Source organism: Polistes dominula, unplaced genomic scaffold (assembly GCF_049000335.1).
Source record: "Polistes dominula isolate Pdom_NZ unplaced genomic scaffold, Pdom_raw_medaka contig_373, whole genome shotgun sequence".
Classification (NCBI taxonomy): Eukaryota; Metazoa; Arthropoda; class Insecta; order Hymenoptera; family Vespidae; genus Polistes; species Polistes dominula.
Window position 1 is genome coordinate 6528283 of NW_028300899.1, and position 23103 is coordinate 6551385.

Genomic DNA, 23103 nt, shown 5'->3' on the forward strand with positions numbered 1-23103 from the left:
ATTGCTAATTTAAATCACTATTGACGTTTCGATTTCTTTTTTGAAAAAAAATGGTCGATAATTTAGATAGTGAACGTGAAAGTGATCAAGAGGATTAAATATTCATGAAATCGAGGACAAAAGGTTACATATTTTAAACTTATATACTTAATTATTACATCGTTTTTGTAATAATAGTCATTTCAGTAAATATTATATCGATATATAATAACTTATTGAAAAAGTTGTTAACGTAACCTTTTTTTTTATTCCAACTATGGATAAACATTTTTATGAATTCATTATTATTATATAGCTTTCAAATAAGTAATATTGATCTCTCTCTTGCATATCTGCATCAAAGTAGAAATATAATTGGTTTAATATTTTGAAAATATTTGTCATTCATTTGTTTTAAATATTAAATTAAAAATTATACAGAGAGATGTATCATTAAACTAACAATCTTTAAATTGGTTAAATTCAACGATGTTACTAACTAGTATGACGCATACATTTCTTCATTGATGTATTTGCAAGAGAAAGAGAAAGAGAAAGAGAAAGAGAGATAAAGGGAGAGGCATCCTTAGCACATATTGCCTTTGACATAATATCGTTATTTCAGAGAAGCTGATTAAGAAGCGCTCGGTTTACGATGTTTGCGGAACATGTCAGTCTTTCTCTGGTCTCACCAATATGCGCATGCACGCTGAAACTACGTGGGAGGAGCTGGAACAGACTTCGAGCAGCTACCAAGGGATCTTCTCTCTGACGCCCCCTCCCTTTATATACAATTCAGGATGGCTATGTATTATTTGCTACGTGTATGTGTCTGTCTGTGTGGACTACATCAATGTAGGTAAGTAAACATCATTGAAACACATTCTCCAAATTAATTTAACAACAAATTATACAATATGTGTTGCATCACAAATAAAACATATTTATTATTTTATATTTTATACCAAATACTACTTTTGATAATATTATTTGTTATGAAATGTAAAATTTTCTTCTAATATTATTATTTTTTTTAATTTTACAGTTATAATACATCCCAGTTATTACTAAAATAAACTCTGTATATATCAGGTAAGAAAATTCGTGTCTTTTTCATTGAACAAAATAATAACAAAATTTTCTTATTTATTTAATATTAACAAAGAATAGACATACATATATATTCTAAAACATAAAGTAATCAAAATATATAATTTTACTAAAAATAAATAAAATTATTTAAGGATTATCCTCGAAACGACACGAACGTTCCCGAACATCATCAAATATTTGCATCAATGAAAATTCGACGATGAATTAAAAAATTCTAGAAGATTATTTTTCTTCAATTTTGAAATCAATTTGTCAGAAGATTTCGTAGAAAATGTTCCGAGGAAATCTCGCATGAGAAATTTCGTTTATACGGTGACTTTTTTGTAGAAGGAAAATCTTCTTCCTCTTTTATATATATATATATATATTCATATATACCATGCATATACGTATACGTATGCACGTGTATAGTCGTCGGCAAATGAGAAGGGGTGGCCTCGAGGCTTGGAGGCCAGGGGTTGAAGCCATTACCGTCACAAAGCTACCACTAGATTGCCGTTGGGTCTCTCATCCTATTCTCTCTTTCTCCTCCCATTTTCTCTCTCTCTCTCTCTCTCTCTCTCTCTCTCTATACCACTTTATTCTATCTATCTATCTCTGTTACTCCTTTACTTCTTCCCTTTCTCTCCTATTACCTGTTCTTCCATGTCTCTTTTCCTCCTGTATTCTCTTGATTCACCTTACCCGCCATTTTCTTCTCTCTCTCTATCTCTCTCTCTCTCTCTCTTGTTCGCTTGCTTCGTTCGCATTCATGATTTGAATTCAATTGCCTTTTATCTGCTATCCTGGGCTCTGAGTCGCTGATGATAGAATCGTCGAGATCAGAGAATCTGTTACGTCCTATATAGATGTAGATATATTATATATATATTTTCTCTGTCAATCCCTCACTTATATTTCATCCTCTCTCTCTTTTTCTATCTTTTTTTTTGTCCATGTTCATTTTTATACCAAAAGAAAGAAGACTTTTTCCTCCTCCTACCCCCCGTTAATTTCGATAAAGAGTAATTTAATAGAGTAATAATAAAGTTAGTTTGATTTTTAAAATTTTCTAGCAAACACGTTATCGTATTCATATTATAAAATAGAATTCCAATTTGAAGTATAATCTAAGGAATTTGTATTTTTTTTCTTTAAATAGAAAATATGTAAGAATGATGTGAAACAAGGTCACGTTTACGATTAGTTAAGGTTTTTGAAAAATCTGATACAATTGTTATATATGAAAAAGATAGAAATATATGAAGTCACAAAGGATTTGAAAGATACAAAGAAATCTAGAGCAATGTTCGTTATTTATACAATGGAAAATGGATGAAGCAGAAATAGAAGCAGGAGAAGAAGATGATGATGAATAAGAAGAAGAAGAAGATGATGAATAAGAATAAGAAGAAGATGATGAATAAGAAGAAGAAAATGGAGGAATTCGTCAGAAATATCGTTTTCGTTTGACAAACGTTTGATCTTTTCTTTTCTTGACCCTGAACACAGACATTAGGAATGATGTCGCGTGGCGTTGACGAATCTGTTTAGTCCTGTAATAATGCCATACCATTCTCATCCCTTCTTTCTTACCGTTTCTCAAAAAGGAGAAAAAAAAATCTACGTGGGTTTAAATTTATAGTTAGTTAAAAAATGTACACACAAGACATGAATGATAAAACTACTGTAAGAGAACAATATCTGCAGAGGTTACGTTCTTTTCCTAAAAAAAAAAGAAATAAAAAAAAAAAGAAAGAAAAGGTTATACAAGAAAAAACGTGTGATGCTGCCGTAAAATGATTAAAAGGATAAAAAGTCAGGAAAAAGGAAGAAAAAAAAATCAAAAGGGGATAAAAAAGGGAAAGGAAAAGGGGAAAGAAAGGAAAGGGGGAAAAATAGCGATAAAAAAAAGAAATAAAAATTTTTCAAGGAAATATGTTTTCTAATATTCAAGAAGTCCTTCATTTGAAATAAAATCAGAAAGTGTGAACGATGTAATAATAATAATACGTGAGATTTTGAAATTCAATCGATAGATACAGTTAAAATCTATAAAAAGAAAAAAGAAAAAAAGTATTTGTGAAGTGTAGAAATTGCTCTGATTTTTCATGAATTTAAAATGTAGACAGAATAGAATGAGGAAGAAGAAAAAAGAAATAAGAAAAAAAAAGATTAAGTAGCGGTATATCCTTGAAGCCACGCGCCTTTGGTGCATCCAGGCAAGAATTTTATGGTCTTCCATAATGAAGGACTGACTGATACAAGTTTTTTTGCTTTTTGTATTTCGTTCCTCCCCGTAGCTTGTAAATGGTTTCTCTTATTTTCTTCTTTTTTTCTTGGACCTTTTTTTTTTATTTGTCTATCTCTTTTACTCCTTCCTCTACCGTTTTCATGTTCCCAATAGGATCTATAGGTGACTACTGAGTTCTGATGTCCTATAGTCACGTTTTATATCCACTAGGACAATGTTAAAGTTTAGAAAAATTGCGAAAATCTAGGATTTCCAATAGAAATCGAAATAGAAATCTTGTAATAGTACATAAGGATATTTATGACAATATAATCCTTGTTTTCGATAGTATTTTAATTTTATTATTTCCTTTATTAGGCTCCCGGAGTGTGACCATCGAAAGTGTAGAGAAACGAAACTTCTAAGGGACACAACTTGTATCGTAAGCGTGCCGTTACAAGACTATTTTTACATAAGGTAAGCTTTTTATATAAAATTTATTCATTTATTTGTATCGGACAGTTATTTATTAGAAACAAAATAAGATTAGGAAGAGAAAGTTTTGATCGAGTTTAATTAACATTCATTTATTACTTTGTTTAATATTGAAGCTAAATATTTAAAATACGTTTCTTATACGTTGAACGACGAGATAAATATCATCGTATCGTCCATTTTTTCGTTGACTTCTCATATTAAAAAAACATAATCAAACAGTCGAGTATACATAATTATATTATAAACTATATAGATAGATAGATAGATAGATAGATAGATATTTGACTTTGTATACTTTTTATATCATCTAACACGTAATCTTATTTTATATCGTTTAAATAATCGACATATATAATCATTTCTCAACGACTTGTTCTCTTATCTTGCTATTATAACAAAAAATGATAGTTCAATTATAATTGTATTATATAATATTATATTTAAAATATATAAAATATTATATAACTTATTATATAATTTTATTAATAAAATAATTTATTATAAAATACAAAAATAATATAATTTATTATATAATATTATATTTTAAATATATATATTTAATTTAATTATTATATATTATTATTTAATTTAATATTATTTTAATATTAATATTATATTAATTATATAATAAATTATATAATATCATATATATATATTTATTATTATAAATATTATATTAAACTTAAACCACATTTTGTCGGTAAAATGCAAGTGTAAAAAAAACTACTCCCACGCGGTAGAAGAATATATTTATGCGCTCTAATATCCGGCGAAACGATATATCACGAAACTTTGCTTTTTGTTGAGAGACAAAGAAAAAAAAAAGGAAAATAAAATAAGAGAGGGAGAGAGAGATAGAGAGAATACAATTCTCGCCATAGATAGTGGTCGTGTGGCGTACGTCGAGGATATGACACACGACTATACGACGAGGAGAATACGCGGACAAGGACGACGACGATGAGGATAAGGATGAGGATAAGGATGAGGATAAGGATGAGGATAAGGATGAGGAAGAGAAGGCGACGAGAATACTGCAGAGAAGTGGTGGGTAGGGTGGGGAGAGGGTGTGTACACATAAACGGTGTACGAGCGTTAAAGCGGCTTTGCGCCGATAGCGGCACCTTTGATCTATCCGTTGCGTACCTCAGCACGTCCCCACCCCACTCATTCAACCAGCGATCCCCCACCTCTTCCCTGTCACTGGCATAAAATCGTGAAACGTGCCGACGAAGGTGTCGTACGAGGGCATATAAAGTCGTGTAAGTAAATCTTTCATATGTGTTACATGTGTTTACGTGTGTGTATATGTTTATATCTATCTATCTATCTATCTATCTATGTGTATGATGCGTCTCTCTCATGCTTATCCAAGTCACATAGTGTGTGTGTGTGTGTGTGTGTGTGTGTTGGGATATGCGTGTGTAACATGTGCGTGTGCGTGTATGCAAGAACACGCCCGTAACGTATCGAGAAACAGACGACGGAAAAAGCCGATCTATTTATCCTCTCTCTTTCTTTCTTTTTATTTTTCTTATACGATACGATACGGTTACGATACGATACGGTTACGATACGATACGATACGATACGATACGATATTGCCGTTTTTCATTCGCGATCTTATTGTTAGTGTATAACTTCTACAGAGGATATTATTATTCCCATATAACTGCCGCGGTATCGTTTGTGTTTTCAATTTTTATTTTCATAGGGTTTTTTTTTATTTTTTTTTATTTTATTATAATATCCTTCTATCTTTCGCTTGATCGATCGATCCTTTTATTACCTTCGGATCTTTTACTCTGATCCTTTCTGTTTCCCTTTTTTTCTATTTGTTCTTTTTTTTATTTACATAAATGTATGTTAGATTTACTTGGAAACGTGTTAATATTCAAGGAACACGGATATTTTGTTTATATTTTTATTAAATTTTTTAAAAGAATACACACACAATTCTCTCGTTGTGTTTTCATTTTTAATGATGAAAGAAAAATTGTTCGCATTTTTTAAATTAATTTTGTCATTTGAAAAACAAATGTTTTATTGATTTTTATTCAATTTAATTTATACACACATACATACACACGTGTTTTATTTTCTAGTCACTTCATTGATATTTTTAATCCTGTTCATTCATGTTGGAAATATCGGAAGGACGGCGGAACGTTTGATTTGATTTTTATGTATTTTTTTTTTATTTGTGATTTGGTAGCTCGAATGATCGTAAGGATTATGATAACACGATTGATAGATAGTGTTCGGTAACAAATGAACTTCCTGTTATAGTTTATCGTTTATTAAATACTCCAAATTATTATTTATATATAATTATTTAGATTACAGTTAAATGCAATCATTATAATAATCATTATCATAATTTTCATCATTGTCGTCATAGTTGTCGTCGGTCGTCGTCTTTGTCGGTTTAAGTTGCCGACGGTATTGCAATTTATACCGATCGTAATTTAAGATACAAAGAACGTGCTTTAGATTTATTATACCTCTTATCAAGCATTGATCTCCATAATGATATCAACTTCAAAAACAAAAAATAATAATAATAATAATAATAATAATAATAATAATATCTAAATGGTTTTAAGAAATATAAGGGTTTCCAAAGAAAAAATCAACTTACATGGAAATAGATTGATTGATCGACACGGTAGCAGGAAAGTGTTAACCTCTGAATCGACAATATTCGATAAAAGTATGATAACGCGTATCGGTTTTACTGTCAGCGAATCATTTATACAGGATGGTGTGATTTTTTTAGATTTGGTTAACGGGTATGAATTCTTACTGCAAAATCCGTTGAAATTTTGTGATAATAAACGGTAGGAAAACGTTTAGAAATTATTTTATAACAATTATTAATAATATTATAAATAAAAAATAAAAAATAGTCATCATGGTTCTTACCTATACATTCTTATAAATAATATATATATATGTATGTATATATTATATATATAATAGTTTATATATTATATATATAACTAACAAACAAATAATATATATATATATATATATATATATATATATATATATATATAATATATAATATATGTAAAAATATAATATAATATAATATAATATAATATAATATATATATATATATATATATTTTTTATTTTTTTTTATTTTTATTTTTTTATACTAAATAAATTGGTTTTATATATTTTTCTTTTTCTTGTTTCTTTTTTATGAGAGTTCAAAAAGAAAGATGATACATCTTAGGTTGTGTTTTGTTTAGAAATATTTCGTTCGATAGAATCTTACAAATTTTCTTACCTCGAGTGGCGGAGAGAATATCTGGGTATATATATATTTATTTTTTTTTTTCTTTTTTTCAAAGGGAATAAGCAAACTCCTTATAATTGGTTGCTTCGGTGTGAAAAACGTTTTGAGAATCTTTCAAATTTATCGACTTCTCACTTGAGCGTGTGATATATATATATATATTAGGGTGATTCAAAAAGATGACTTATTTTTTTTTTTTCAAGTGCCACTGAAAAATGGGTTGCTAGACACCTTAAAACAATTCTCACCAAATATGAGCTCTTAATTTTAATAGGAAGATCCTCCGCATCGCAGTTTTTTATTTTTTTTTCAGTCCAATAGATTAAAATTCATACCTCATTATTTATTGATTGTACAGAAATGTACAATCTTTTACTTGTGTTTATTATTATTAGATTTTTTAAGTTATATGGTGATAAATATTATCGAGTCATCAAATTCGATACGTTTATATAAAAGAAGATAAAAAAAACAATAAAAAAGAAAACTTATATGATGAAATTATATTTCATTGAGAGAGGGTACTCACAAATTTAAAACAAATTGAAAGAATAATGTGTATATCGTATTGAAAAGGGTGACTGAGTAGGGGTGAAGGTTCAAGGATTAATTTTTAAACGTTTCTAAATATTAATATGTATTTGTATGTTATTTTATTCGTGTGAGTTTTGCGAGAATTTATTTATTGCTTTGTAACATAGAAATTATTCGAAGTAGGCATATATGACAACCCCCATAAGAAGAAAGCAGAAGCAACATCAACGGGGGCGTCTGGTTCCGTCGCTGAGACTAAGCAGATGATAGCATTTTTTGAAAAGGAGGACTTCAAAACAAACAACTTACAGAAATATTTTGTCATGATACAGTTAATTGAACATCTTCTTTCTATTTGGATCATTCGTGGTGTTAAAGTGTTTCCAATCAAAAAAAGAAAAAATATAGAATTTATATATTAAACATGGGGTGCGGGTTAAATTTGTGGATTATTATTTTGTTATTTTTATTTTTTTCATCTATGACAATTGTATCGATGATCATCACGGTAAATTTTTAAATTAAAAACAAACTAAATTATTTTATTGCATGATACGTGTGTGTGTGTGTGTGTGTGTGTGTGTGATTTAGGTTATTTTTAAAAATATTTGCTGTTTTATTATTTTAATTTTTTTTAAATCACAATAAAACAATTATCCAAGATTATTATTTTTTTTTTTATTTCATATTTAAGGAGTTGCAATTTACAATGTTTTTTTTTTCAAGAAGTTTCTATTAATTTATTTTGCAATAAATATTTATTTATAATAGAAAAAGTTGAATATAAATTTTAGGTAGCAAAATAATTTGTAGATAAAGTCAATTGTACTTTCCCGTTTATTTCTCTCTCTCTTTTCTGTACCGAAAGTTGTTTACGTAAATGAAGAAATTCATACCATAAAGTTTTAATGTGAAATCCATAAAAACCTTACAATAAAAATAGAACAATAACTTGCTCTCTTATTGCGTTGCACACAATAAAAGAAACGAACACACACACCCCCCCCCCGCCCCACACACACACAATTCATCCTTCGAGAAAACAGGAAGTTGGGGTATATTTTCTATTTTTCTTTTCTATCATTACAGTAGCAATCAATATGATTCTGTAAATTGTTAGAAAAAATATTACAATAGTCGTAACATTTCCTTTTATTTGAAAAATAGAACTGTAACAATCTTTTCAATTCTTCTTTCAACATTTTTTTAAATTTTTTTCTTTTAAATCCTGTGATAAATAACACAAAAAGCAACAAAAACATGAAAGAAAAAGAAAATATTCGATTGCTCGAAATAAAATTGGGGCTCAAAAAAAGAAAAAAGAAAAATAGGAAAAAAACAAATCTTCTTCGATTGATTTTTTTAAAGGTATTCCAAAATAATATTTCACGCGTTAGAATTTTATTGAAAATTAAAATATACGTCCCCCCACACCTCTAAATGCGTATAAAAAAAAGATAACGAGACCAACGTTGTTTTGTTCGATAAAATTGAAAAATGAAGAAGAACGTTAACGATCCATTTGCCTTGTGAAATTTTATATAAAATTACACACATACACATACATGTACTACTACACACGCGTGCAGTAGTAGAGCGTATAAAAAAACATAAAACAGGTACAAAAAATAAAAAACCCAAGCAACGGTGGACAATGGAATTATGTGACAAATATTTTCTATCCAGGTAGTTGCAGCAGCATCTGTTAAACGTTTATTTTCCATTTTGTCGTTGCATGTAGAATACGAGAAAGAGAAAGAGAGAAAGATAGATAGATAGATAGATAGATAGATAGATAGATAGATAGATAGATAGATAGAGAGAGAGAGAGAGAGAGAAAACGTTTTTGGTAGAAACGCGCAGGGGCGGCTGGTGAAATAATCAACGAAAACCAATTACCATTTACAATCTGCATATCTAACTATCGGCGAATCTATCTCTCGTAGTAGATATTTCTGGTTCCCCTACTCCCACAACCCTTACCCCCACTTTACTCCCAACCCCCCACTCTCATCAATTTTTCCTCTCTTTACCCCCTTTCTCTCGTATGTGTGATGAAATGTAATATTTAAGGTTAGGTTATTTTAGCGCATGTTTTTGCACGCGTCTGCATTGAATTCCATAAAAATAAATGCACTATAAAAATTTTATTTCAATGAGTACTAATCGGGGGAGGGGAGAGGATGATTAGAAAGTTAGAAGGGAAGGGGTTTCAATTATAAATTTCATAATTGTTTGACATATTTTTTTCTCGTTGGAAAGGTTATGAAGCGTATATTTTAGCTCTTGTCTGCATTGAATTCAATGAAAATAAATGCACCATAAGAATTTTATTTCAAGGGGGGTGGATGAGTTATACATTTTATAATTGCTTGTCTTTTTGTTTTTCTTGTTAGAATATTTTCTAATATTTCATTATTATTATTATTATTATTATTTTATTTTAATGAAAATACGAAAGAATTAACACGTTCGATTGCCACATGAATTTTTTAGGGAAATTCCCGTCAGGCCACAGGGGTTACTTTGTATTGAAAAACGTGAACGTGTCAGCCACCGATGGCTGACGTGGTGCTCAACATATTAATGGTAATATCGTTTTACGATTTTGGTTTTATTTTTGAAAAGAATAAAAGTCATGGTGAAATTTGAGAACGTTTTTTTTTTTAATTATGTTTAATGTACGTACACATCGAATATCATGTACGTGTATGTGTGTGCTGGTAATAGAAGAGAGGAAGTAGTTTTATAAACAGAAAGATAACTTTGGGTACATCGACAAATTTGATTTTTGCGAGAAAGATGACGAATGGATTTATTTTAAAGTCTTAGAAAAAAAAAGAAAAGAAAGAAATAGAAACTGTTAAGATAATATTGACTATTTTATCTGTAAACGTTTAAGAGAAGAGTTCGAAAAGATTATTTTTTATTTTTTGGCTGAAGGAATCATTGAAGGATAAAAATGTCGAAATACTTTTCATTCTATGTGTGTGTTTCATGAGTATACGCGACCTCGTAGTATGTGTATGTGTGTAAGAGAGGGTGTCAGAAACGATTTTAGTGGGAAAACATTTTTTTCTTTCAATTCCCCTTTTTTTCTTTTTCCCTTTTTTTCGAAGGCCATTTCGACAGATGAATCCTCGAAGGAGAAGATATCCTTGATAAATAAATTTTTATATTGTTTCTTTGAATCTTAGCACACGCGTAAATCATCAATTAATGTCTTTCTCTCTCTTCTTTTTATATGTATACAAATTAATTTACACACGTAGAAAGGATAAAAAAGAAAAAAATATTAATCTTCGTACATGTTGGTAGTATGAAAAGAAATGAAAAGAAAGAAAGAAAGAAAAGAAAGAAAGGAAGAAAGTTCAAAGGAAGATAGTATAAAAAAAAAGAAAAAGAGAAAGAGAAAGATGATGGGGATAGCAAAATTAAAAAATAAAAAATAAAAAAAAGGGAAAAGAAAAACTAGGATTACTCCACCCTACTCGCGTTCGTAATTCGATTCCCGCGATTATTCGACATCTGCCCTTTGAGTAGGAAACTGGGAAAGTCAAGAAGTAGTAGTAGTAGTAGTAGTAGTAGTAGTAGTAGCGTAGCTAGAGATATCTAGAACATTATACTAGATAATCTTGAAAAAAAAAGTTCTCTCTTTCTCTCACTCGTTTATCCTAGCACACTCGTGGATAGTTTTTTTTTGGTGTCGAAATATTGCCAGAGACGCATTTGAAACTACACATCTTCACATAAATAGAGTGAGGTCTTGAGAAAAAGTAGCTTAAGTTAGATAGGAGTGTTAGTAACCACTTGAAAAAGTGTCAGATTAAAGTGGCTGTTAAGGAATTTCAATGAATTTACGATTATCGATTAAATAAATTCAACTGAAGAAGTAGAAGAAGAAGAAGAAAAAAAAAGAAAAAGTGATCTTATAATTCATGAATAGAAATTTTCTCTGATCTAATTTGTCCTTGAGATTTTCTTTTACTGTCCTTTCTTCTCTTTTCATTCTTCCATCTTTTTCTTCTTTTTCATTTTTTTCCTTTACAAGATCCCAATTTACGAATATATAGTTCACACGAAACATCCTTAGAAACTGTTCTCTTGTGACAAAATTCGAGGATTCTTTTAAAACGGTGATATATATTCTTTTTTTTCTTTTTCTTTTTCTTTTTTTCTAACCTAAAAGAAGAAGAACTTCTTAAGAGAGATATCAGTTTGAAAATTTATTTTTGTATAAACATATTAACGTTTGTAAATCTTCTTTAAGTGGACAGAGAATAATAATAATAATAATAATAATAAGTGTGTTGTGTTGAAATAATTAATAAGTGTAAAAAAAAAAAAAAAATAGAAATAACACGTTTATGCATTGTACCAAAATTGCCTAAATTTCAATTCTATTTTCTTTTTTTTACCTAAATTTCTTAGAAAATATATATATATATATATATATATATATATATATATATATGTTAAGATATTCAGAGATAAAAATCAGTACACATGAAAGTTTAATGATGAATATCTTTTGAACGCCTAATTTAATCGCCAAAACATAAAACACCATTTTTATAGAGCATCTAATTTCCTACAAAAATTTGTATTGTGCACGTTTTAATAGTCATTTATTGTCGAGTTATAAAATTCATAAACAAAAATGAAATTTGTTTAAAAATCATCAAATTTAAATCTTCAATATCATTCAAATGGTGAGGTTTACGAAAAAAATATAAGATACCTTTTTTGTAGAGCATTAAATTTCCTACAAAATTCGTCTAGAACACTTTTCTGTACAATCAATAAATAATGAGGTATGAATATTATTCTATTAGACTGAAAACAAATAAAAAACTGCGATGCGGAGGATCTTCCTATTAAAATTAAGAGCTCATATTTGGTGAGAATTGTTTTAAGGTGTCTAGCAATCCATTTTTCCGTGGCACTTGAAAAAAAAAAAGTCATTTTTTTGACCCACCCTAATATATATATACGTTATATATACTATTTATTATATAATAATATTATAATGTATATAATATATAATATATGTGTATATATATAAATGTGTATATTATATGTGTTATAACGTAACCATTGATATAACATTGAAAATGTGAGTGAAAGAGAGACAGAAAGAGTGATAGATAGATAGATAGATAGAGAGAGAGAGAGAGAGATGAGAAAGTAAAGTGGGGTTTGCAAAGACGTTTTTGAAAGAGTAAGAGAGACATATGAATAGATATAGAGATAGATATAGATAGAAGAAGAGTAAATGAGACAGAGAGAGAGAGAGAGAGAGAGAGTGAGAGAGAGAGAGAGAGAGGGGTAGAGAAAGGGGGTGCTCGCAATTGAAGTAAAAAGGTGCTCTGAGTGGGTGTGTCTGCCTGATGGAGCTCGAAACTAAATTAACCACCCCGCCTGGGGCCTCGTGATCTCGTCGCAACCTCATCTCCTCGTCCATTATATTTGTCTTTGTATGCTAAACATTTGCGAGATTATACGAGCCACTCTCCAACAGCAAGTGTTCTCTCTCTCTCTCTCTCTCTCTTATTATTCTTTTTCTATTTCTCTTCCTCTTTCTCTTCTCATCCCTGTGATCCATTTCTTGTTGACATTTTTTTCCCCAAGTTTTTTTCCCAGTTATCGCAAAACGATGATCTTCAGACAAAAAATGAAAATAATAATAATAATAATAATAATAATAATAATAATAAAAGTGTGAAATTGAATTAATAACCTAAAATATTTTATAGAAACGGAATAGTTTATTATTAACCGTATTCTAATAATAAATTATATTTAATAATTAATATTTTTGTTTCTGTGAATATAATTTAATAATTTAATATAAATATTACAATACTTTAAGATAATATTAATAAACACGTATATATACGTCGAACGACTACGCTAGTAATTTTTACCAAACGTACATATACGTCCATGATACTCAAAGGGTTAAATAGTTAAAAATAGTGTTATTTATGATAAAAATAATAATCGGGAATTTTCTTTGATCTTAATTTAATTTATCGAATGTTTGAACGAGTAATTGAACGAATTGTTGAGGTTAGAATTTGGGATGTTAAAAATATATTAAAAAAAAATAAAATTAAATAGTTTTGAAAATGTGTAGTAGCAGATTAAGTATTTGATAAAAAAAATTAGATAACAGTTTTTAATAATATTATATATATTTATTTATACGTTATCATAGAAAAAAAAGATATTATATTGACATAAAAAAAAATATGAATGATGTTAAAAGATATGAGATCTTAAATATGCAATTGCTTACAATATATATATCATTTTTATCGCTTGTTTATAATAATTTGTTCGATTTCGATTAAATCATAATAATATTAATAATAATGACGTCATTGAGGTAGAAGGAGTGGGGGAAAGGGAATGGATGAAAAGATCCGTTGAAGAAGTGCGACGAACGGTGTCGGCACGTTTTATTCTTTGGTGTCATACTGTCTGCACAGTGTCATAAATCGATAAGCTCGTTTTACCGTCGTTCGTTCTTATCGATAACGACGACTACGACTACGACGACGACGACTATGATGGTAGACCGCATTCATGTTATCAAATGTGTGGCGCATACAAAACCATTTTGCCTCCGTCGCCGCCTTTACTTGTCAATCTCTTTAGATTTTTTTTTTTATTCTATCTTTTTTACTTTAATGCTTTTTTTTCTTCTTCTTTTTATTTCTTCGTACATACCGAGTAAAGTGATACTAATCTATATCCAAGTAACTATAAGTAATACAAATTTTGAACGGTGGTATCAAACGAATCGCAGGAAGTAGAATTTTTCTATAGAAGTTGGTCATTCTTAGAAATGATGTGTTAATATTTGATCTTGTCTTTGTTCTTTTTATTTTTTATTTTTTTTAATAGTATTTGCTACACGTTTCTATTTATAAATTTATAACAAATAAAATTTATATATATTATATTTATAATATTATATAATATTATTTAATAATATAATATATATTATTTAATTAATTAATAATATATATATATAAAATAATATAATATTAATATATAAATAATATTATAAATATATATAATAAATATAATAAAATATAATATATATAATATAATATAATATAGTAATATATATATATTTATATATATATATATTTTTGTTTAATTATTACTCAAATTGGATATGTGTTGGATTGATTAGTCACTCGTGATGTTGAGAGAGAGAGAGAGAGAGAGAGAGAGAGAGAGAGAGAGAGAGAAAAGATATATGAATGTACAATAAAAAATTTTGAAATAATTTTGAGAAATATTTGTCATGTATTTAAGATAGCTCTCATTGATGTCAGCCGAAAATGAATTTAATCAACCAAACCTTTTTTTTTTATTTTTTAGATATTTAAAAAAATAGAATTAGAGTGAGAGAGAGAGAGAGAGAGAGAAAGAATATGATTCGAGTGGTGTCAATAAATGCTACCAGAGACTTCTTATCTCTCTCTCTTTCTCTCTTTCTCTTTCTCTTGTGTTCATGCACAGCAGTCGTGTCGGCGAATCATCAAAAGAAATTGGACGCTGATAAATCAAGTGGGTTCTTTAAGAAAATTAATTGAAGATAAAGTCAGTGACTAAAGTCCCACCGTGTATGTATCGTCATGAAAGTCAAGCAAAGTTATTATTGTTAAAAACGTTTATTATTAGAAAATACATTTCTTACAATTTGAAACGAGTGAGATAATTAAATTGATAAAAGTAAATAACGTCATTCGTTGCGATGATTAGACAACAACAACAAAAAAGCACACTCACGTGAAATATGACGTATTTCGTTATAAAAAAAAAAAGTAAAAAGTATTGAAGTCAAGCTTCTGCTATTTCGATTTACACAATTTTTTCTTTTTTTTCTTACTTTATTATCTATCAAGGATTTTAGATAAGAATTCTTACAAATTCCTGGGACAAGATTTCTTCAAGTTTTGTTTTTTTACTTACAAAACGTTATAACCCATCATCGTTCATGCTATGGAAATCCCAACTGTATACACATTAAGTTTCCATTTCATTACTGTATAACTTATCGTTTTTTAAAATGTTAAAAAACACTTCTCTCCAATTGGTTAATATATTATATTTACATAGATCCTAAAAATAATACGTAATCAGTATAATTATGACCGTATATATCAAATAAATCATAAAATAAATGTTCTCATCATCATTATACTATATACTATACTATATACTATAAATATAACGTGTACTATATACTATATACTATATACTATATACTATATATTATATATTATAAATATAATCTATACTATACGTTATACATACTACTACTACGTGTATCATAATTTAACCAAATTAAAAAAAAAAAAACAACAAATAAAATTAAAAAAAATTCAACGATAATTGAGTGTGTCATCAAAAATACAATTTTGTTTAATATTTTATACATATTATAATATATTGCTAAAAAAAAAAAGGGACCAACACATCTCACCGATATTTACACTGTCTCTTTACTATACAATTAATAATATGATAAAGTGAAATAGAAGGGGTGGGGTGGGGGGGATAGAGTTATCCTCTTTAGGAGTCGTCGACAAATGAGATTGTAAATGTGTATATCTCCCCTTGTATACGTGTTCGCGTGCGTGTATATATATATATATATATGTATGTATAATGCAGAAGCAGGAATACCGAGGAGTAAGCGTCGCGACGCCCTGGGGGGACCCTAGAGACAGAAGCTCCGCCCTGTGGAGTCGTGCGCCAACCGGTGCGGTAGGAGGGGCCTCATCATGTCGCCTCCAAGGACAGGTAGTCAACTAAAGGCAAGCCGTACAACTTCCGCTACGCTCCTCAACTAAACTTTAGTATTGCTTGGGCTCTTGTAATAGAAAGAAGAAGAAGAAGAATCTTCTTCTTCCTACGTTCATCTTATTATTATTTTTCTTTATTCTTATACCATTTGTAAGAATTTGTTCTTTTAACATATATTTATAATAATATTGTAAGTTTGATTAACCTATTTACTTCCAGTAGTACTATATATATATGCATAAGAAGTGGATTTGATATTTTTTGTGAATTATATAAGAAAAAAAAACCATGAGGAATGGACCCTAACAATGTGATCTCGAGATTGAAGAAAAATAAAAGTGTAAGAGTGTCGTGAAACAATTTGAATTAGTTTAAAAGGACAATTATTCGTTAAATTATTTTGTTAATATAAAATGCAGACTAAAATGGAACCTCTTACGCCACCGCATACCCCTCCGTCGGTAGAAAGATCGATTCAACATTTACAAATGACATCTACAGTATCGTCATCTGGTTGGATTAGATCTCAACAAATTTCTGGAAGATTTATTCATCATCATCAACAACATCAACAACAACAGCAACAACAACAACAAAATATTGGTGGTTATCAAGCAACTGCATTTTTAGATAGTTGGTTTAGGGGTGCAGCTTTGTTAGCAGTTAGAGGATGTTGTCCACAAACTTCTCAACATTTTCATCATCCTCATCATCATCATCATCATCATTATCCGCGTCATCATCAACAACAACAGCAACAACAACAACATCATCAAACTCATCAAGGTTTACATCCGGCGATTCCAGTTCAACCGCCGGCTTCATTCGTCACACGAAAAGTACCAGGACAAAGACCGAAGAAACAATTCATATGCAGATTTTGCACTCGACATTTTACCAAAAGTTATAATTTATTGATACACGAGCGCACGCATACAAACGAGAGACCTTATGCCTGCGACATTTGCGGAAAAGCATTCCGTAGGCAAGATCATCTCAGAGATCATCGGTGAGTTTTCTATTGAATTCAATTTTTCACATCATCTTCAAATTATTCATCCATTAATCAACGTTTCATTTTATTCATGTCATATTTTTGTATTATTTACAGATAATATTGTATATTTGTATAGAAACATATTATTGTTGTGTCCAAACGTGTGTATTGAAATAAAATTCATTTCATTTCATAATTTTTTTTAATTGTATTTTTTTAAATACACACAAACCCATAAATATATATATATTTAAAAATATTCTTATCTCATATGATCAGTACATAATTAAATAATAATAATAATAATAATAATAATATATAATAATAATAATAATAATAATAATAATAATAATAATAATAATAATAATGATTGAATTCATTGAAAAAAACTTTTGTATTTTTTTCTGTTATATTTACTCGTCATTAGATATATACACAGCAAGGATAAACCATTCAAATGCACTGATTGCGGAAAAGGATTTTGCCAGAGTAGAACATTGGCCGTTCACAAGATTCTACATATGGAAGAATCACCCCATAAGTGTCCAGTCTGTGGGAAAAGTTTCAATCAGAAGAGTAATTTGAAAACTCATCTTTTAACTCATGCCGACGTACCTCAGGATCTTAGGATCGACAGCAGCACATTTGGAAATTCGAGGGTTACGAGTTCGACTACGTCGGTTAAACAATTTCCTGAAAGAACAGGAAATCTTAGAACCAATCAAAGAAGCACTACGGCACTTCCCAAACTTGGATTTAGTATAGAGGATATAATGAGGCGTTAAAATTGAAATATTTAATTCATTGGGTACATTTCTTTTTATTTGCGTTATTTTAATCGGTTTTTGTTTCTTCATGTTGTTGAACAACGCTAAAAACGAACATTCTTTTTTGGGATACGATTTATAGGATTAAATTGATTTCGGTTTTCGTTTCTCTCTTTCTCTCTCTTTCTCTCTCTCTCTCTCTCTCTATCTATATATATATATATATATATATATATATATATATATATGTGTGTATATGTGTATAGGTATAAAAAAAAAAGTTATTCGTAAATATTTATTCTTCGTCGTTTGTAAATATATTTATATTCTTCTAGAAATAATAATCATATATTTCGTTTTATTCGTTTCTTCTCTGACTGTACGAGAGAAGATAGAAAAAGAAGGAGGAATAAATGCAATATTTATAATATATTATATATTATATATATGCACCTAGAGACAGTATTATAATAAACTAAAGATATTAATGCGTCTATGTAAGATTTATAATATAATTCGATTTAGTTTTTATTTCAAACTCGAGAAATGTTCGTAAAATTTTATTATCGATTTTTTTTTCTCTTTCAATGTAAAAAAAAAAAACGAGATAATTATATTTATCAAATATTTCTTTATTTTATAAATATTATTCAAACATTTTTGTACATGCGTATAAATGTCTGTCTACGTTCGAAACGATATATATATTAATAAAATTAAGATAATTAAACATTTAAAATCGTCAATTGTGTAATAGAAAAAAAAATTAAAGGAATATTACATACACCATTATTGTCTATTAGAATGTGTATACTAAACGTTGTTCACACCTGTTATATATGTACGGTTACGTTTTGTAAACAAATATGAGCGCATGGTGTTAGGGAAATTCATCGAGAATGTTTTTGTAACCTTCAGTATGATCGTTGTTAGTTAGTCGTCGTTTAACCTTCTATAAGGATGGATCGATATACATTTTACAGTACGTAAATTACTTAATTATTATTTATTACTGCATATAATGATATTTTCGATTAAATATTCCGTTACATTTAGAAAAAAAAAGTGCAATCTCGTTGTAGTTCTATACAAATTGTCGCATAATTTTTCAAAATATACAAAAAATAGTAAACTGAACAACTGAAACATTATAATCGTATAATCGTAACCAAATATTATATTTAAAATACATAATGAATTAATTCCAATTTATTATAATGCAATTTTACAAATCGATGATATCTAAAATATTCCGTTACATTTAGAAAAAAAAAACGTACCATCTCGTTGTAGTTCTATAAAAATGGTCGCATAATTTTCAAAATATACAAAAAATAGTCAACTGAACAACTGAAATATTTAAATCGTAACCAAATATTGTATTTAAAATACATAATTAATTAATAAATTGCAAATTATTATAACGCAACTTTACAAAAATTGATGATATCAATGTTGCGTTGATATTCTTCTTTAAAAAAATGTTGGTAATAAATAAAACACGCTATATAAAATAGTATAGAAATTAAATAAAAAAAAAAAAGAAACACAAAATATGCCACGTAATAATCATCATCATTATAAAAGTCAAAATGAAATTTAGTATGATGTTAAGCTCAAAAAAGAGGCGTCAAAGTAATTGCTCGATCCTTTTAAAAAAGATAAAAAAAAAAACAAAAACCCAAAGAAAAAAAAAATAAAGATGGACAACAAGCGAATTGATCTTTATCATTTCGAATAGAAGCCACACATAGAGGACATTTCCTGTTTTGTGTTGCAACGAAAACGTTAATCGAGTAGTTTCCTTTGAGAAAGGTATCTCTCTTTTTTCTTCTTATATTTTTTTTTCTTCTTTTTCTGTTTTACTGTTTTCCGTAAAAATTAGGAATCTTTGATCAGATAAGAAGCCACGTAGAAATGAATGGCGGAGTGTGAGAGTGAGAGAAAGAGAGATAAAGAATGGAAATGGAAAGAAGAGAAGAAAAAGTGGACACCTCGTTGGGTTATCTGTCTCGCACCTTTTATTTATTCATTTTCTTTTTTTTTCTTTCTTTTTCTTCTTCACCTACCGTCCCGTTTACAATGACCTGTAAATTAGTTTTAAAGCTCGACCATTTCTTTTCTTTTAATCTAGGAATTGTAAATTATTTTATCTTTCTCAAACACTCTCTCTCTCTTTCTCTCTCTTTTTCTTCTTTTCATTCTTCCATTTTTTTTTTTTTTTTAGACCACCCACATTCACACTAAGCATATTATATATATAAATGATAACGAGCGAGCAGATTTTGCTTATCTTCCTATACAGGAGTCCTTTCATTTCTTTTATTTTCTTTAAAACCCTCTCAATCAACTTCTTCCCTCAACCCCCTACCCGTAACCTCACTTTTGCCACTTATTTTTCTTTATCTTTTATTTATTTCTTTTTGGTTATTTTTCTTTTCTTCTTCTTCTTTTTTTAACTTGTTTTTCCAAAACTTGAAAAAAAATGATCAGATATTTGAAAAGTTAAACAAATTAATTTATATTTGTTTAAAATATATTCATTTAGTTTAGTAGAATATTTTTTTGTTCTTGTATAACTATAAGAATATTAGTCATAAGAAAATATTGTGTATTAGGATAATTATCACTAATCGTAGCTCTTTGGGATCTTCGTAAATTTATTCAATTCAGTCGAATATTTATAATAATAATGATAATTATTATTATTATTATAATTATAGATATATATATTTATGAAGTTGCAATTTATAAAGATTTCGATGTTATTGCAACGTGTGTTATACCAAAAAAAAAAAAAAGAATCGAAAAGAAAAGGGGAAAAAAAATAATTATTATTTAAAAAATAAAGAAAGGTGAAGAAGAATGTTATATATCGGGTTTATGTAAATTATCGATCTAGTCGACTGTAATAATATGTAAGACTGCTTGTTAATTTATTAGAAATAGAAGATAAACAAAGATAGAATAAGAAAAGGAAAGAAAGAGAGAATAAATGAATGAATGAATGATTGTAAAAAAACAAAAAATATAATTAATTAAATTGTCAAACAACAAGTCATATAATTAATTTATAATCTTTTTGTTATTTCACATCTAGTAATGCCAAAATATTCCTTTATCCTAATATTATATATCTTCTATAAATTATTAATTAGTTATCAATGCAAGTAATTATTATTATATAAATAAAAAGTATTATAAATTAATTTTTTATTATAAAAAAAATGGTACTTACCTATTAACACCACCGCAGCAAAATTCCGCTAATGCTCTAATCTACACCTTAAATTGTTGTGACAAATCATAGAATACAAAATTTTATTTAAAATCAAAACACTTTCCAAGTTCAAAACTTTTTATTTATAAAAAGTAGTCAATCGTATTTCGGTGGAAAATAGCCCGATAAAGAATTTAACATAAATTCAAAACAGTACCTATTTTCTTTCACTTGATGCTGTCGCCATAACCTTGACGTAACCCTGACGCAACCCTGACGGTTACTATGTGCAAACAACAAGGTTGTTGTGTGCGAACAACAAGATTGCTCTTTATTGGCGCATTAGCGGAATTTTTGCTGCGGTGGCGCTAATACGTGAGTACCAAAAAAATTAATAACAATTTTAATGTATATATAATTATTGTATTATTTTGTAAATATTTATTTATTTGTTGTTGAAATCAATTAAAATGAATTATATAGGAAGAGGGTATGGGGGTTGAAGAAGTAGAATAATCGTCCAATCGTTTTTCATAGGGATAAAGTTAACAAATCATTTGGAGTTATCTTTTCATGGTACATTTCCCTCACGGCAATAAACAGGACACGGTTAACCAAACCCACACTAGGTCCGCTAGTTAGCACTATTTAACTTTGATTAATTTTCTCACACCCTCTACTCAGACAATAAAACCTGATGAAAAAGGGAACAAACAAGGTTCATATATATATATATATATATCTTTCTCTTTTTCTCTCTTCTTCTTCCATGTCACTTTATCCCATATCTTTTTCTATATGGGGGTGTTTCGTAATAATGTTCTCTCTCTCTCTCTGTCTCTCTCTCTCTCTGATTCTTTTATTCCCAGTATTTGTCTTCTGACAATTGGTTGTTTTTCGTGTCACTTTAGAAATCGTTCGAATTAAAAGGATTTATCATTTTGATTTTAGCAAATATGAAAAATTGTATACTTTAGATGTTACGTAGATAATTGTACAGATTGTTCAGATAAGGGTCAGTTCGTTTGATGTTATACTTGTATAATAATAATAATAAAATACGATTCATATATTTGCATGTATGTATCTATGAGAAGAAATAAATCGTCACTTTGCAACATAATTTCCTGTCATAGATATTTATCTGCATCATCTAACGAGATTCTTATATCAGTGAGATTGATCTTCTATTTAGTAAGGACATTTGATATAACATATTCAATAATACTAAATTAGCAGTTACGGTGCATACACATCTGGTCAGTTCTTTTAAATGGATCGATAAATATCATTCTCATAATATAGTTTTGATCTATATTAAAAAAAAAAGATGAAAATAATATCAGATAACGTCGGGTGTGATTTGAACGATATTTTAATTTTTGTTATAAATATTGTTGTTGCATCGTTTTATTGCGTTCTAAAGTATTTTATGGGAGTCAAAACGGTAGATAAAAGAAGAAGAAAGAATGTGTATGTGTGGGTGTTTTGTTGGGGCCCACACTGGGTCCACCCTCTAGGCCCTAAAACGTTAACCGCAGATTGCCCAACGGATTAGATCGCACGGTTAGTCTTTCGAAGTTCACAGTCTGGTCATCTGAAATCCAGAGGAAGATGAAGATGATGAAGAGGAAGAAGGAGAAACGGG

The 23103-nt window shown here is 28.7% G+C and overlaps 1 protein-coding gene across 2 annotated transcripts; it reads left to right on the forward strand.

Annotated features, from left to right (window-relative positions):
- The first annotated feature begins 1061 nt into the window (after positions 1–1061).
- Positions 1062–20636, forward strand: odd (odd skipped). 2 transcript variants are annotated; one of them, XM_089179042.1, is made up of 4 exons: positions 1062–3781; positions 4684–5064; positions 16340–17480; positions 17896–20636. In XM_089179042.1, the coding sequence occupies exons 3-4, from the start codon at positions 16885–16887 to the stop codon at positions 18251–18253; spliced, it is 954 nt and encodes a 317-aa protein (XP_089035168.1). In that variant the 5' UTR covers positions 1062–3781; positions 4684–5064; positions 16340–16884; the 3' UTR covers positions 18254–20636. The 2 variants fall into 2 exon arrangements, with proteins under 2 accessions (XP_089035168.1, XP_015179049.1); XM_015323563.2 differs by lacking the exons at positions 1062–3781; positions 4684–5064 and having other exon boundaries at positions 16215–17480.
- The last annotated feature ends 2467 nt before the right edge of the window (positions 20637–23103 follow it).